Raw genomic sequence first — 19016 nt, forward strand, 5'->3', positions numbered from 1 at the left:
AGGAAAATGACACATGTAAATGAACTCTTTTTATGCTTACCCTGCAACGTAGATCAAAATTTGATTGTTCGATTTGATTTCAGAAAGTGGTTTAGAGTGGTCATATGAGAGCGGTCAACAGAATTTATCCGTCGAGCTGGTTGGGAAAAGTGAAAATTATCTAGATCTTGCTTGCCAACAAATTGGACGTTTGTTAACAGAGCTAGAAAAAAGAGCTGAATTAGACGAAAGGTAATACTTTATCTGGGAGCTTTTGAAAACGATTATTCTTTGAGTATGCCTGTGTATAGCGCAAACTAAACAATATATCAATGGTCATCAATTACAGAATGAAAGGTAGATGAGCATGCATAAAGATTATAAAATATTATTGTCGTTTACGCTTTCCTGATTATCCTGATCATAAATTAAGGCTAATATAATCTATAGAACATTATTTCATGATCCCACTAAAGTCTACCAATGTAATGATCTGAGTGAAACTCAATTTCTTAAGAAAATGTTGTCTTACAATACTGTTAAGCCAGCGGTATGTATATGTGTTACGTTTTGTGTTGGAATAAAACTGCCATTGCAAGTAATATTCGATGCAGCATTGTCAGCGGCATAAAGACCGAACCTTATATAATACTATCATTATATATATATAGACCGAAGTATAAATAAAACTAAGATTAAACATTTAAATCATTACAACTTGCGTGAGGGAAGGCAAAAGGCTTAATTTGATGTCTACACAAATCTTTGAGTTTCTGTTAAATTGTTTAACTCAAGGAAGGAAAATGCTGAACAACAGAAGCAAAATGTTGCAGTAGAAGCTCAAGACGAACATCTTGAGAAAACAGATGACACGCAGGAAGTAAGTGTAAAACGGATCAATAAACAGAAAAATGATTTAAATAAGAATTCAAATGAGCCTGTTAAAGTGACTATTATTCAGAATTAATACATATAATTTTGATATTCTGATAACAAGATTGTTACCGTGTATTTAATAGCTGAAAATGCACAAAATTAAAAAAATGGTGAGTGCTTAAAAAAGATTTACTGTGATCTTCGATCGTCTCATAAGGTGGAAATACCGTGTTTTCTGAACATTTCTTTAAAATTAATCTCGGTATCCTTAATAAGAACCAATGACTAGGGCATTTTTCATCCTTTTTGGTATATTGGAGTGAGATTTCATCTTTAAAGGGGCTTGCTAATGATTTTATTTAGAAGTGTTAAAACTAAGATAATGCCGGCTTGAACCATTCAACAAATGCTGATATATACTCAAATATAGTCTTTGAAGTCTATGATTTAGGAAAAGCGTGAGTAATGCTATAAAACAAAATTTTAAAATGTTTTGTTATTCTTATGAATGTGTATGAATCCTTGTGCGCTCGAAGTGTAATTGCCTTATTGTCCCATCAATGTACCGGCGTGGGTTTGCACCCAAGTTAAACCAGAATATTTTTTATACTTTAAAGGGACTGTACACATCGATGCCAAGTTTGTGTCAGTTTTCAATAGTTTTCTATATTTTTTTGCTATATTATCATACGGAGTACAGCCCCTTTAAGTATATTATTATGCAATTTCGGCATCAAGAGTAAAATAGTTTTGATATTAGTGTTATGAGATGCATTGCCGGGAAAATGAATTTGGTGAAAAACATGAGCGACTCCTTTTTGAGTTGCATAACAATACGTAAGATATATTGAACAAGAAAGGAAGTTTATTTCATATCTTGTCTCTGATAAAGAAAATGAAATGGTCACAAATGAAAAACTAGTTCAATCAGATTGAAGATCCTTTGTGTGCATAGTATTTTGTTACATATTGTTGACGAGTTGTGGTACGTACCCCAGATATTGTAATATAAAGGGTAAATCTAAGGGTATTCATTTGACTGTAAACATAATTGATCAGTACACTCGATTGTATTACTGAGGCCCATCGGTGTGAGAGTAATTATTATATTGAATACGGGCATTTTCATTCTTCAGAATCTTTTAGAGGTATCTGCAACATTAAATTCTGGAATTGTAGCCTACATGCAATCACGATTGAAGGATTGGAAGAAATATATTGAAGAAAACTTTCATGTTACCGTGATATTGAAGAAGAACAATGACGTTGAAGTATTTGGTTGCGTTACATCTGTAACTCGATTGGAGTCGTTTCTGAATAAACGACAGTTTTTAGATATGGATATTTTGCAAAGAATGAGTCAAGGTATTGCCGTTCCGACAGTGACCATTGAAATAGAAATGAATATTGGAATATACACATTAGTATGTAATCAAGTTTTAACAAAATTTGATTTCAATGGAACAGCTGAATATAAAAACAATGCATTTGTTTTGACGTGTCCCATCCATCATTCAGAACACGTTAAAAACTCAGTTGAAGCCATTTTTAATGAAGTCAAAATGGAACAGATTTTTTGCAAATCAGAAGAGGAAGCTCGCTTTTTATCCGAGCAATTTTCGCAAACCAACTGGGCTGGTCATGTATGTGTTACAACTGACCGGCCATATTTTGCTCTATGGGCTACAGAAAGGTCACTTTTATTGGATGCTTTCAAACATATTTTGACTGTCCAAGAAACAACGGTAACAAGCACACGCATGACAAAAGGGAATGTTCAGTTACATTTAGAGATTGGAGACATGCAAAATGTGGATGCAGAATTCATCATAGTGCCTTCATGTGCTAGAATACGTAATGAACACGGTTTGGGAAATGTTTGGAAGAAGATGCTAGGAGAAAAGTATGTCAAAATATGCGAAGAATCGATCAGAAAAAATGGCGAAATTACGGAAGGTGAATGCAGAGTAATTCGCACAAATCTCGCACGTAGACAGTATATTGGACACATTCGATTACCTCGTAACTCAAAAAGGAATGAAACCCAAAGAAGTGAATTATGCCGAATCAAGAATGCATTAGTAACCTGTTTCAAAGAAGCAATATCACACAGCTGCACAGATATTGCGTTGTCATGTGTCGGTTCAGGTAAGAGCGGGTTCCATATTATACTACTCGCTTTTTAGCTCAACTTAGCCATAGGCTGAGAGTGAGCTATTAGGATTGATGATTGTCCGTCGTCCGTCATCTGTCGTCCGTCCACACTTAGTTTGTTAACACTCTGGTGGTCACATTTTTGCCTTAATTGTCACAAAACTTGGTCAGGATGTTTGTCCCAGTAATTACTCCGACGAGTTTGAATATGGGTCATCTGGGGTCAAAAACTAGGTCACAGAGCCCAAATATGGGAAAAAAAACTTGTTAACACTCTGGAGGTAACATTTTCAGCCCAAATATCCTGGAAATTTGTCAGAAAGGTTGTTTTGATGATTTCTAGCTCAAGTTCGAATATTGGTCATCTGGGGTCAAAAACATGGTCACAGAGCCCAAATATGGAATAACCCTGTTAACACTCTAGAGGTTGCATTTTCAGCCCAGATATCCTGGAAATTTGTCGGAAAAAATTGTTTCGATGACTTCTAACTCAAGTTGGAATATTGGTCATCTGGGGTCAAACACTAGGTCACAGAGCCCAAATATAGAAAAACCTTTTTAACACTCTAGAGGTAACATTTTCAGCCCAAATATTCTGGAAATTTGTCAGAAAGGTTGTTTCGATGGTTTCTAGCTCAAGTTCGAATATGGGTCATCTGGGGTCAAAAACTAGGTCACAGAGCGCAAATATAGAAAAACCTTGTTAACACTCTAGAGGTAACATTTTCAGCCCAGATATCCTGGAAATTTGTCAGAAAGGTTGTTTCGATAATTTTTATGTCAAGTTCGAATATGGGTCATCTGTAGTTTTTTTATTGTTATTTTATTTTTAAAAAACATTGAAGGTACCAACTTCAAACTTCTTGAACTTATTCACTGTAAGTTAATTTTGATTTTTTATGTGTTTAAAAAAAACTTGACATATACTAGTTCTATGGTGTAAGGAAGGGCAGACAGGCACCATCCAGTATGTAGTCCGATCAATTACTTTTGAACCCTTTGTCCAATCATGACCAAATTTGGTCAGAATGTGTATGAACGTCATGATAATTAGCAAAATTGCTGTAGTTACCCTAGACTTATTGCGCTTTAATCAAAGAAATTACCTAAAATTGCTCTTGTCCTATCAATAACTTTTTAAGCATTTGTGCAATTATCGCAAAATTTGGTGAGAATGTGAATGGGCATACTACATTAGAGAAGCCAAATCCATGTTATTGCCCTTTAATAATCAACAAGTCTAAGTTTTACTGAGGTGAGCGATATAGGGCCATCTTGGCCCTCTTGTTTTCTAAAATTGCAGTATAGAATACCATAGTCTTACCCTTTAAACCCGATACGATGTACATGGTATTAATTATAACTACTGTGCTTTAAATGGTCGAAAATTAATTTAACCTACATATAGCTTTTATGACAAAATTCGATACTCATTATCATAAAATGCCTCCGCAATATCGATAACAAACCTGACCGATTCTAATACTCCGGAGTATTGGCTCTTCAGATTTCATTATCTATCAAACAAAAAAAATTCATCTGCTCTCCCTTTAAGAAAAAGGATTTTAACTTTTTACAAAATTGAACAAACATTGTTTTGGTCATGAGAAGGTCTAATAAAAGCCGGAACCATACTTTACATGTCACGGCTTTTCGATCATCCGTCAGTTTTCCCGCCTTTTAAACCGCATTTCACATTCACAGTATTCACTCACCTGAAATCAACAGCAAAATAACAAAACTGTGTCGATGGAAGCAATGTGAATTGTTTTTTTTCTTGAGATGTAATGATCGTGTTATTTTAAGCGATTGATATTTTAAAATTATGTAAAAATTTTGAAGTTATACACTATTTAAAGCGATGAGTCATACATATGTTGCTCTGTCTGTAGGATTAATGGCATTTGAGAATATGATAAATATTTTGTCGGAAAGCATGTTTTCCCGTAATGTACCAAAAGTATATCTCAATACTTGGAAATGCACTAAAAAATCTAAACATGTTCAGAGAACTACGTCGGCACCGTGTTTTTTCATTTACCTGTTGCTGTAAGTGATCTACATTATCAATAGTTCTTGCGCTTTCGTGATGTTTGCGTGTGTTTTAGCATAAAAGTTACTCGGATAACGACAATTTGGACCATGCACGCCAAAAAACGTAACCAATTTAAGAGCAATGGCATGGATATTGAGAGGTGATGTTCGTTCGTACAAGTCAAAGTTATGTCTTTTACTCTATATTTATTGATCGATCCACATCTCAACTAAGTATTTGAGTTTTTATTAACAGTGTTGTACAATATGTCATACCTTTTGCATATAGAAGTCACAGTGTTCGTTCGTCCATCACTCAAAACGTTGTAATTATAATTGATTTGATTTCAATCAATCTTCAAATAATTGTAAATCACCATTGGAATTCGCGCATAAACTGTGTTATCCCGTCTGAAAGGTTACGGATTTACTTGTTTTATGTTCCACAATGCAGATTTCATAGAAACGTCACGTCTCAGCCATAGCTTTCTAACCATTATTGGCATTTCCATCAAACTTTACAAACTTGTAGAGTACCATGGGTAGGCTTGCCGAGTATGCCATATGTTCTCTTCTCTCTCAATGCTCCATAGTAAAGATTAAATGACAATACAGTCGAAACACGTTGGCTCGATATCGCTTTGCTCGTTTTACTCGTTGGTTTGAACTTGATGTAAAGGACCGATTTCCTCTAACTCTTTGTCAGAATCCCCGCTAGGCTTGATATTTACGAAGTATTTTAGCAAGTCCATTGGATAGCGATCTAACGGGGTAACTGTAAATGTAATCTCAATCATCGCATATTTGAAAAGTAAAAAAGTGCGATGTTCTGTCCCCAAAAGTATGTACTATCATATAAAAAGGTGGTTGTTAGTTATCAACAAATTATATATATATATATATATATATATATATATATATATATATATATATATATATATATATATATATATATATATATATATATATAAACGAAATTTCACTTTGAAGAGCTCGATGAGAAAGTTTCCTAAATTAATACTTATTAAATATTTTGGAAGGTCAAGGTCATCCTTACAGATCAAAATCGCTAAAATATGTGGATTTTATACATATTTGATGTCTCGCCGGTGGTAAACATTAGCTATGTGTCACTTTTGCCCGCATAGAAGTAATATTATAAAGTGATATATATAGACAGTTCATAATACTCTAGCTCATGGTAACAGTGGGCTTTTTCGTCACAAGTTATATAACCCCAACTTAAATATTGTAAGAACCCTTCGGGATTTTTTGAAAATAACATGTAGTGTTTATATTTTTTTTACTTGTAACCTTTCCATCTATTGAAACATCAGCTTCATATATCATTTACTTACTCATAGTAACAATGTGCTTTATTCTTACAAGTTAGATAAGTTATATGCTATATGGTGATACTGGGCGATATCAATGTAAAATGATGAAATTCTGGATATCCATTCTTAAATGCAATACATGTATGATATATCCAGATCTTTTAAATGGACGAACCACATTTCCCTCATACCGTTTGCAACTTATTTATACGTTAATTTTGTACAAGGCACAGTGTTTGTAATCTGGCAATCCATTGTATATCCCTTTCATTCTGGTAATTAAGTTAAAATAACTCCCTCTTTTCCATTACCAAGGACATATAATATACAAACACATTGTTTTTATTTCCTCCACTCAAGATAAAGTCATCATTCTTCGTATTAGTATTATGAAGCTCTTATTGGCACTGTTACCCAATCTTTTTTTGCCGTCATGTGTGTATGCGTGTATTACCGGAGTATAATAAAGATCCTTGTGTTGTATTTTAGTGTATTGTATTATTAACTAGCACTTGTGTATTTTATGTTATTCATAAATTGCATGTTGTTCGACTTAATCATAAAATGTTAAAATGATCATTTGGCACACTCGTGATAGTCTTATTTGATAACAGATACGACCAAATCTGGGTTCGGAATTAGACTGTGCGCATCCGAATACTACAGGGCAGTATTCGATGTATTCAAATGGCCGTCTAACAAGAGTTTCAATGTTCATATTGTGGATTCAGACAAAGAAAAGATGTTGATTGTGACACAAGTGTTTCAAGGTATTGTAAAAGCAATTATTAAAACTATTACCATGTTTTGAAGTCCATTTGTATCTAGGTAATAAAATGTTACTTTTTTTACAAAGCATTTGCACCAATGGTAGTCATATATATCAAGTAATATCACAAAACAAAAACTAGTATATGAAAATGGCCAAGGTCGGTATTCTAAAGAAAACTTGTATGACGCCATTTTGTTCACTATTCACTCTTCAGATATAACACATGGCGCGTATTTTGAGCATTATATTGTCATTTCTTTATGTTACAAACCTGAGTATTTGACTGAAAGTTATATCGATAAGCTACGCCCGGTTTTGTGCTAAATGTGCGGTTTTAAACCACAATGGTAAAATGATTAATGGTATACAAACTTTTATTCAATGAATTTAATCGCTTCTACACATCAATATGAATTTTAATGGAATTAATTTTTTTCATGTCAATTTTCCATTTATATTCATTCAGGGTAAATGCAGAGACTGGACAAACTGTAGCCCGGCATTGGGTTGCAAAAATGATAATGTTAATGGCTGTTGTTGTGTTGGTGAACATTAACTGATTAAAACAGGCCCACCAGACCTTTTTTCTGGTTCAAGTTAAATGTTGTATACATTTTGTATAGCTTATTTCTGAAGTACAAATCAAAGATACATGTTACCCATGGGACGCCCCTCACGCAAAATTATAGCTGTCAATTTTTTATTTCCGGTTTGTTGAGGAAAAGTTCTCTGATGTTCTTTTTTACATTTTATTATTCGCTCGCCTTTTAGTGCAAATATATTACATCAAAAACACTTCTATTTTAAGCGGGGAATGAATTCATAACCAAATTACTACGCCGCCATTTATTGAATGCAAATCTGATGGGTCGAATGTGTTAGCAAAACAATTGCGGATAATCATTTGATGTAAAACATTTTTCTTAGTTTAAGAGTGTGTTTCATGATACGTGGATATTCAGTCATCCTACTGTCAGAGACTAGTATGTTTCGCTTGAAGACGGGTCGTTTTCCAGGTAATGATAAGAACCACGCTAGTTTGTTGACAAAGTTTGCAGCGTTGGTGGGGTAAAAAAAATCATTTAATCCGTAATTTGTTGTGTCGATTTTCCGGGAAGTCCGCTTTACGTATTACAACCGCAAAAAGTTTAAAATACATTTGAAGGATGATATTACATTCAATTTATGTTCGAACACTTGTTTTTGTCTGTATTTTGTTTGGTATAAAAGCAAAAGTTTAACCATTTTTCCTATTACACAGTTAGTTGTTAATTTCCAAATATGTCTTAACTTAATCTTGTATAACATTTTCTGGTTCAAAGTTAAGTGTTCCCTTTTGATCAAGGGTAAGTAACTGCAATGGATTTTAAAAGTAGTTCTGAAAGTTAATACTTTCTCTCCTTATTTTGTAGTGAAAAATATCAAATTGATTTTTTCACTCTCGTAATTTCACTGATATCACTCCATATTTCATCGAAAAGCATTATATATTTATACATTTGTGGTCATTCAATGCGATATTAATTGAATCCGTCCACTGAAGTTGATAGAAACTCACCGGGGCTCATTTTGATAAAATTTAGAAAATTTATTTAATAATTACGTATCGAATGACACTCGTGTGATATCCTCTATAAATATGCTACTGTTAGATTTGATAGCAATATCACACAACAATATATTTTTCTATATTACGTTATTACAGATAAATGAAAGCATAGTTCTATTAAAAACTGTCTTTAGAATATATAAAGCCACGGAAAGACAGAGGTTCTTACTTTTTTAAAAGGAGACAAGCGAAACAAGCATTTTTAGCTCCACTATTCGAAGAATAAGGAGGGCTATACTACTCGCCCCAGCGTCGGCGTCGGCGTCCGGTTAAAGTTTTAGGGCAAGTTGGGATTTTCACTTATATGTCCAATACCCTTCATTCAATTGACTTAATATTTCACACAGTTGTTCTGGGCCATCACATGATGAGGTTAGATAACTCCATATTATCCTTATTATCCTTTACACATATTATGGCACCTGATTGACTATGGAACTTAGGTTAAAGTTTAAGGGCAGGTTGGGATAATTATTAATAACTTCTATACCCTTCGTTCAACTTTCTTTATACTACTCCATATTATCCTTAATAGAAGTTATGGCCCCTGATTGACTTAGGTTAAAGTTTTAGGGCAGGTTAAAGTTTTAGGGCAAGTTGGGATTTTCACTGAAAAGTCCGATACCATTTAGTCAATTGACTTAATACTTCACACAGTTGTTCAGAGCCATCACATAATGAGGTTAGAGAACTCCATATTATCTTTTATACAAATTATGGCCCCTGATTGACTATCGAACTTAGGTTAAAGTTTTAGGGCAGGTTGGGACATTTATTAATAACTTCTATACCCTTCATTCAATTGACTTAATACTTTACATAATTGTTCAGGACCATCACCAAATGAGGTTACATAACTCCATATTATCCATAATACAAGTTATGGCCCCTGATTGACTTAGGTTAAAGTTTTAGGGCAAGTAAAAGTTAAGGGCAAGTTGGGATTTTAATAAAAAAACAACAACGTCTATACCTTTCATTTAATGCACTTAATAAATTTAAAAAAAAATAACGACCATCTTACAACAAGAAACATTACTCCATATTAACCCTAAATACAAATTAGGGCCCTTGATTTTTTTGATTTTTTATTTGAATTTCTTTTGAAAGGCATATTTGTATATTCTTAACAACATTTTCATAATGGGAAATCAAGTTATTTGATTGACTTGCGTCATTGTTCGGGCGGGCTGGTGGGAGGGCAGCATGAAAGTCACCTTATACATCGAATAATTTTAGTTAGGGGTGACATAAAGAGACCAAACTTAATTAGTAATATAACATCGTTTTTGTGTTCACTTCTAAGTCAAAGCGGCGTCGTCGAGCGCGCTGTCTTACGACAGCTCTTCTTTACCAAAAGGATATTTAAAACCCATGAAACTGTTATGCAACTTTAAAGGTACCATTTCCCATATCACGGAACAATTGTCATTCTAGTCGAGGTAGTGCCACAAACTTATTACATAAAAATTACACAACAATATACAGAAAGAAAAAAAAAACATTATATAAGCAATAGATACAAATGAAGAACCTAATCGAAATTATTTGTCTTTAAGTATAAAAACTAATGAAATAGCAAGCATTATAATCGATGAAGAGGTATTGTATGTGTTCTTTTTATATTTAAGCTGCATTAAGAGGTCGTTCCGGTTCGTCTACAGGCAATGTTTCATCAATGACGGAGACATCCCTTTGAGTCCGGCCAAAATTATCTGCATACGAAGGCCAGTCAATGCTCAAGACGTTGTATGTTTCCATGCGATCAGAAATATTTCTACAAAAGCTGTCAATAAATGAACAGTCAATTAAAAGCATTATTAAAAAATCATATAACAGTAGTTTGAAGGTGCTAAACGGTATCGAATGCAAATACAAGTATTGTAATCTTCCAAGGCGGAAACTGATTGCTGCTTTGGGGTGTCTACTCTTTTCTGGTTTATGTAAGTAATTTATTAAGTGAAGAACTGTATATAACTGTATGAGGTCGAGTACTAAATGAGTATACAGAACATTCATATTTAGAAAAAATATTTTTCAATGCTTACGTTCAGCTTTAATTTTTTTGTAATCCGTATGATTTGTCTTAACGATATATGTTTGTTAAGACAGCCGGCGAATCATCGTATTTCCATTTGTTTAAGATAAAAGAAATATTCTGTACTTTTCATTGATCTATAGCAGTCAAAAACCTACATCGACACCTCAACTTCCATTCCTTAAATGAATTGCAATTACAACTATCAGCCGATGAACGCAATATATACGCATATGTTCGGATCGTGAGTCATCGAATAACAATATGCGTGCAAATTGAAAAGTATTTATCTTGTTTTTGTTTGAAATGTTTCAGCAAAACACTTAATTCAACATGTTAGTGAGTGAAAATTCATGCTATGTTAAATGTATTGTTGTCATTGGTGTTTCAATTTTACGTTTAAAGTGATTTGGAGTGATAGCCTTTTCCCACGTTATGGTGACGTCATTTGATAAAATGTTTCGGGTTACGTTCGGGTCGTTCTATTTACAGAATGGGTGAGAAAGAATTGAAGTGTTTTTAATGAAACGTAGTATTTTTTAACAAATTTTGAATGATATAATGAACAATTGGTGTAAATATACGTAATGATTTGCGTAATTGATGTCATTCTCAGGGATATGAACACAATTTGGCTCTACAGACTTAAACCAGCCCAATTGCGTTCATAGTCTGATAATGACATCACAATTCCTTATATAGTAGTCACGTTGTGTTTAGGCAATACAACTGGCAGAGTGTATTACATTTGCTTGTTCGTATATTAAATTTTATTTAAGGTGTACTGATTTGTCACTTTTTCTTATTATATGTAAATTGAATTTGTTCGTTCTATAACCTTCCTTACCATAGTATGCATTGTATGTTTTCAAGTTTTTTTTGCTGGTGTTATTCTTTAAATAGCATTATTTCGTCATGCTTTTCCAAATTAATATCGTTCTCTTTTTCACTGGAAATCATGCTGGTTCCCTGAAGGAAGTTCGTGGACACATGCATTAAAGAACCCCAACAATGCGATATGTAGACCATGTCATAAAAATGCGTGATTTTTTTAATATCTGTCAAAAAGGTTTACTAATTATGATAAATGTTACAGAAAATAATATTGTAGCGGTATGTTTGTCCGTCGAACGAATATTCCACAAGCTTGAGCCTAGAACGACGTTTTCTTTTGTTTGTAGAATTCATTAATTGTCATCTCTTTCAAATATTGTGTTGAAACATACATATGAAGGCGGCAGAAATAGTGAACACAGTTATCTACATATAAGTATATATAGAAGAAGGTGTCGATGACCGTGTTTACCCCTTTTCCAATAAAGCTAATATTTTTATGTAATAAAAATAAAATTTATATTAGATAAATCCTGCACTTTCATTGAAGAGCTTAGATGACCAAACACTCGTTAAACCATGTTTATTTTTTTTAAACTGTTATTCCATTTTATCATGTTATTTGTGCATGTACATTATAGTAGATCGAATTCAATGAGTATGATGAAAACTTAAATATTTTATTACTTCTTTTGTTTTCACAACTCTGACTGATACTGCATTCAATGTGATAGAGAATGTTGCTAGTATATTCGTTGTTCTGCACACTCAGATTGCAGCATATGCATTCATTGCTTCGAAAAGTAATATGTATGTAGTATGGCGGTGTTCATATCAATACTTCTTTAAAAAACGTGCACACGCAAAGAGAATCAATGTAGCTGAAGCATTCGTCTTCACAATTAAAATCATCATGCATGGAGTGTCGTCATTCGTCAGAGTTCAATCTTAAGTTTATATCTAGTATTGGTTAAAAAATACTAGTAGACTAAGTAGTGTTCTTCGTTGTATCGTTATTGATAGTTTAGTATCTGTTGCAAACATATATTTATGTCAAGTGCATACATGTATGATAAAACAATAAAATACATGTTTTTCATTTATGATTAAACAAAAGAATACATGCTTACAATATTTTTTTGTCAAATTTTTGTGTATCATTGTATAGAAAAATGCAAAAAAGTTTTATTTGCTCTGTATATTGTATTGTATCTACTTTATATTTGAGCATTGTAGAATAAAACTCATAAACTGAAACCGAATAGTTATTTCGCTGTGTACTACTATTACTTGATGAATTCGATGCTGGCATATTATAAAGATCACTTAACGCAAACCAATATAACCGGATTTACTTTGTATTTAGCGGCTGTATATTTGAAGTTATATTAAGAAAAGAAGAACAAGTATAAATACTATTAGTCTTACATTTATTTAGTGGTAGCAAACCGCAGTAGCATATATAACAGAATCTGCGTTTATCCTGAAGAATCATGCCTGGTTAATTAAAAGTGTTATTAGTATATGTTAACTTTATATTTGCACAGCCAAGTTTCCGCAGTTCATTTGTGACGAAAAGGAATAAGAAGAGTAACTCCGAGATGGTTGAAAATGTCTAGCAGATATAGGTTTTGCCAGACGGATTATTTTTTTAAGTTTTAAATTAAAAAAAGGTTGTAAGTTGAAAAGCGATCACAAAGTCGGACAGCAATAGCCACGGTTACATTAAACCAATTACAGTTGCGATATCTCCAACCTCCAAGGCAAAAATACAATGAAGAAACTTATAATAATTTTATATTTTGCAAATATAAACCACTTTATAAATGGCTAATAAAGTATGATTTTCTGTTCGAACCATTTGCTTCAACTACTTGCTAAAAGTTAATTGTGATACATTAGACGACTGTAATAATTATGTTAATACGAGCGAACGTATAATTTAAACTCATACATCATTTATTTAACATTGTGAACTATAATTATTTGAACACAATTAAGAACTTGGTACAACCATAATGGAATGTTCTTAGTAGCCATATTTTTTCAACAAGATACGTCAGGATTCGAGGTACAAAAATCTGTGCTTAAAGTCGGGTTTATGATAACAAGAAACATGAGCTCAATGGGCTATAATCCGACATGAATAACAAACATACATTACACAATAAAACTTAACAATGAACTGGTGACCTGGAAATAAACGCATACAGTGCAAACGTCGTTTGAATGACCAAAACTAAAAATGTTCAAAATAATCATTTTTTATTTAGTTTTGAGGTTGAATATTTAGCAAGCATAATTCATGTAACCGTTGCAATATGTTGAGCTGTAATTAGGAGTGAAGTATTTTTATGAAAGAAGATTTGATCAGGTGTCCGATCCTAAGCATAATTATTTTCTCGAAAATGTTTTTATACGAAATGAATAGGTAAATGTGTCAAAATTGTCAGAACTACCCAATCAACAATGTCTTGAGGCTTTGCGGTGAATGCAGTTATTTAAAAAAAAATATGCTGATTTGTACCCAGGAATTGAATTTCATCCACTATTTTTGATTATTTTATTAAATAACTTTTTATTTTTAAAAAAAAATGGTGGCATATAACTGCTCTAAGATAACCTGTTAACGTTCGCGAATTGATTCGTGTTAACCACTTTATTTTGCGATAATTATTTAGCAATTCGCGTTACCTTTTCGGTAAGATAAATATCATAAGAATAAAAAGAGGCTTAAAAGTGCCCAGAACTGCCAACTATTACAGGGTATTTCATAATATCTGTCCTTATAAGAAATTGTCATATTACTGCCAATTTATATGATAATCAAACTATATAAGCATCATTTTTAAGCATTTAAATGATATTTTTGCACCAATGTAAAAGTACGGGAAAATGGCAACGTCATGACGTCATCAATGACGTCATTCCCTTCGGCTTATTAGCATAATGGCACCGACCAAAGATCAGTGTTGTGAAGTTGTAAAACTATAATACGAAAGTAGATCACTTAAAACTGTTGTGAAGCGATGAAAAAAAAAACAATCCAACCTCGGGACAGTTAAATACTGCTATAGGTGAAACACCACAAAGGTCAGTACGAAGAATACTTGGAGATATATCTAACTCTACTAGTGTCTTCAGAATGTTGAAATTCGATTTGAAACGTGTGCCTTATAAGGTTTCCATAATGCAGCATTTGAAACCAACTGATATCGCATGTCGCCTGTCATTTGCTAGATGGATGAATTCTCGTTGTGATATCGTTGATAAACTGTGGTTTTCAGATGAAGCCCATTTCTATCTAAATGCCCGGGTCAACAAGATGAATTTTAGATATTGGAGTACTGAGAACCATTGCATGCGGAAAAGGTTACCGCTTGGGCCGACACAAGTAATGACGATATTGTCGGCCCTTTTTTTTTCGAAGATGATGGGGGTAATGCTGAGTTTATACATAAGGATCGCTACCTGAATGTTCTGAAAAAGAAATTCATTCCAGCATTGAATAGTAAATGTGTGAATATAGACGATACATGGTTTCAGCAAGATGGGGCGACTCCACAAACAGGTGCAGTAATTGATTGGCTATCAAAAACATTTGGACGAAATTTTAAATTATTCCGCACAGCCTAGGAATGGCCAACAGACTCGCCTGATTTGTATCCCTTAGACTTTTTCTTGTGGAGTTATTTGAAAGATATAGTGTATAACCCTACCCCTGCAAATACTGATGAACTATAAAGTGCAATCAGGAGGGAAATTCGCGCAATTGACAGAGAATCGTGCAGTAATGTAATCAGCAATTTAAAAAAAGACTTGCCGTCATAATTTCCCAAAACGGATGTCACGTGGAACACCTTTTATAACATTTCTATCTGCAAATATTGACTGTAATAAATTCATATTGTACATTAAATTAAAACTTAATATATATACTATATAAAATACGTTTTCTTATTGTTTTTATGTTGATGTGGGTAGGATATACAACGGTATAGAATAAAATCGTCTTTTGTGAAATTCCACAAAACGTGTCACCAAGAGTGTATGTTTTACTCCCAAAATGAATCGTTACTTAAAACTAAATTAAACGTTTATTTTTGATACGGGCAAATTGTGCGTTAGCATACGACTGTATTAATAGTTCTTTCAAGAATATAAATTTAGGAATTTTATACGATAAATTTTAAAATTCAAAGATTTTAAGTAGCATTATGTCAATGGGAAAACAGTATGGTATAGTAGTGTAGTTGGTAAAAAAATGTTATAAATTATATTTTTGTTTTTTTACCAAAGTTCCCTATAAAAATCTTTTTGAAAAAGATAATTTACACAAAGAACATTTACAAGAGTGACCTGCACCCCATTTACAAGAGTGACCTGTCCAGGTGCGGATCAGTCTTCTAAATTCTAATTAGTTTTGAGAGCACCTCATTTCCTTTGAGAGCCTGTTCCATTCCTGACTTGGGCTCAAGCGGAAAGAGTTCTTCCCATATGTAGTTGTTCTTACTGATGGCACAGTTACACATGTCGTACATGCTACAATATTTTCAACACATAACGTTGAGTTACCGTACATACATTTGTAAGTTTCAATAGTGATGTTTCTTATCCTGTTCAGATGTAATGTTGGCAATTGAACTTTATGAAGAAGATTTTCATAAGATGAGGTGTAATCATTAAAGACAATTTTTAGGCTGTAGGCCGCTAGGCCTGCAGACTTTTATAACCGTATCTCGGAAATCGCGTCGGCAGATCGACATAACATTTTTAACTTTTGGCGAATTAATGCGCGCACGGGCGTAGTGAACGACCTAATTTACATTAACATTTACATCGAAAATACCTAGTAAGCAATCTGCTTCAATAGCTACGGACTGCGCTCTGCATATTAATTAGCTAGCTAAAAGTAGCGCTGTTAGGAGTTTTCAATCTATGTTATGCGGTTAATTAATATAGTTCGTATAAGCTGCGTTTTGCGTAATATAACGCAATAAAGATTGTACAAAAAGCAATTATTTCAATATCGGCGAGTTACAGAATGCAACACAAAAAGCAGAATCCGAAAATAGTTTCAAAATGAACGCGTACTGAATGAAATAAATACATGTATTATATACCTGTGTTTAGATTAGGCTGCGGCCGAGGACCGATAATATCTACATGTACATTGTAATTAAAAATAGAATCTGGGTCATCGCATTCGGACAGGTTTATTCCCCGGCAATAAACTCTGAGAACTCGTTAAAACCCGGAAAAAATATGGAACGTATTATGATGCAATTAAATGCTAATTAGGCGTAAGATATCAAACCATAATGTTTTAAATGAAAATTATGATACTTCATTTTATCCTACAATCAGTTTATTTTTCGTAATATTTTCTATGTTTTAAATTGCTTAAATTGGCTCTTACTTAATATTTTATTTGAGAATGTTAGTTTGTACTTGTGTTTGTAAAATGTGTGTCGCATAAGACCATTCTCTTGTGTAAGTACATACTAACAACCTTTAACCAGTGCTAAATGCATATTATACACTTTTACCATTCAAATCAAATCGTGTAAATCGTCGACCTGCTACAATTTGTGTCATAGCCATGTAATGCCGAATAAAACTGGAAGTGTGTGAATATTTCACAGTTTGTCTCAGTAATTTCAGACCACAGTCTTGAGCATTTAGCATAATGCATATTTAAAAAAAAACACGGTTATAAATGAGTAATCTGTTCATTTTGTATCATAGGTTGAGGGCATTATTAAGATACATGTACATCAAAAATACAGGGAATAAAAGGAATTCGGGTGATTCGGTAAGGTATGTGTCGTTGTAGAAGGAAGCCTAAACATAAACCTAATTGATATGTCCAATGCATTTTGTTGAGATGCAATTTGGTTTAGCTGACATACCCTGGTAGTAAATTAAATACGCATAAGTCAAGTTTGAATTGTAGAGTAGATTTTACTAAAAAATCCTAGATGCTTTGTCCGTGGCAGTGCATTGTTTATGAAACCAAAGCTCCAGATAAGATTTTATATGATATTGAGAATTACTCCATACCTTATAAGTAACTATTTGGCGTATTCCACATTTCAAGTGACTTATACTACATGATCTAATTGATAATCAACTTAAAATATTTTTTTGCGAAGGAAATTATGAGCGAGCATATACTATCTTAAGATTTTTATGTTAATAATTATGTTTTACAATTATACATGACTATACTCACAAAACGTTGCAGGCCCAAAGTCATTCAACGCTTTAAGCGCTTTGATTAAAACTCCATATTGATTTTTTTTTCAACAGGACAGTAATTGAAATTATATCTGAAAAAAGATTTGAAAAAATATCTTAGCATTGATTTTCAAAAAAATGCTTAGTTTTCAAAGGATATTCAATTGTTTAGGTACTTCATGCACATTTTAAAAATATGGGTATCGAAATTTATTAAACTATCTACCTCAACGACTTGCTCTTCACAAACAATAATGTGATTTAGAGTGTTGAATTGACTTTTTTCTTTAACATACTTTGAACCAACTGAAATTGCTTAGAATTTGTCAGGGTTAGCCTGTATTTGATTGGAAGTCAATCAGTTTACTATCTTCTTCAAGAGTGGTCTTCACAACATCAGGATTTTTTTCACACACGAAAAGTGTATGGGCATCTGCACACTTATATAAGGCTGCCTTATTGATAAAAAGATGTCATTAAGAAAGATGTTAAAAAACAAAGACCCTAATAGTTATCCTTAAGGCACGCCTTTCAGGATGGGGTCCAACTCACAGGTTATTAAGTTTGACCCGTTGTTTTCTGTTTGTAAGATAGGTGTACATAAGCAAAGATGCTGGGGCTGAAAGACCATTTGTATTAAGCTTTTTATAAGATAAAATCATGAGGCACACAGTCGAATGCTTTTGAGCGTCCATTAAATTTGCTCCTACATATTTGTGGGCTTTTTCCAGTCTGCCACCCGCCTTTACAGGGTAGTTTGACATCCATATGTTGTTCTAAAAGCTGCCAGGAAAGAATGAAAATGCTATCAAAATAGCAAAAAAGACGCACACACAAACACACGCACACACGCACGCACGCACACACGCACACACACACACAGACACACAAACACATGCACACGCATCATCACGCCTACAAAGTGATGTCTCTTTTTCATGATTTTTTTTATTTTTTTATAAAAAGTTCTTTTTGACTGTTATTGTTGTGGCTACTCATTTTTATTTAATTAACCATATAATATATCAAGCACTCGGCATTTTCTGTGGGTCTCATATTTGTCATGATTAAATGCTGTTTGTTCTTTTTTATTCTTAGCCTTTGGTACATCAAGTATGCATCAAACGACAATATTCTATTGTT

At 33.2% G+C, this 19016-nt stretch overlaps 1 protein-coding gene across 10 annotated transcripts in view; it reads left to right on the top strand.

Moving 5' to 3' along the window:
• LOC128211453 (uncharacterized) overlaps positions 1-12890 on the top strand; it is a 58751-nt gene extending 45861 nt beyond the window's left edge. For 9 of the 10 annotated variants that reach the window (XM_052916253.1, XM_052916259.1, XM_052916258.1 and 6 more), the window contains 5 exons: positions 84-231; positions 775-859; positions 1992-3003; positions 6995-7150; positions 10393-12890. In XM_052916253.1, the coding sequence (XP_052772213.1) occupies positions 84-231; positions 775-859; positions 1992-3003; positions 6995-7150; positions 10393-10460 (1469 nt within the window). In that variant the 3' untranslated portion in view covers positions 10461-12890. The remainder of the gene's footprint in view (positions 1-83; positions 232-774; positions 860-1991; positions 3004-6994; positions 7151-10392) is intronic. The other variant, XM_052916261.1, reaches the window with a different exon arrangement.
• Positions 12891-19016: the final 6126 nt, after the last annotated feature.

This window comes from Mya arenaria, chromosome 12, assembly GCF_026914265.1.
Source record: "Mya arenaria isolate MELC-2E11 chromosome 12, ASM2691426v1".
Lineage (NCBI taxonomy): Eukaryota > Metazoa > Mollusca > Bivalvia > Myida > Myidae > Mya > Mya arenaria.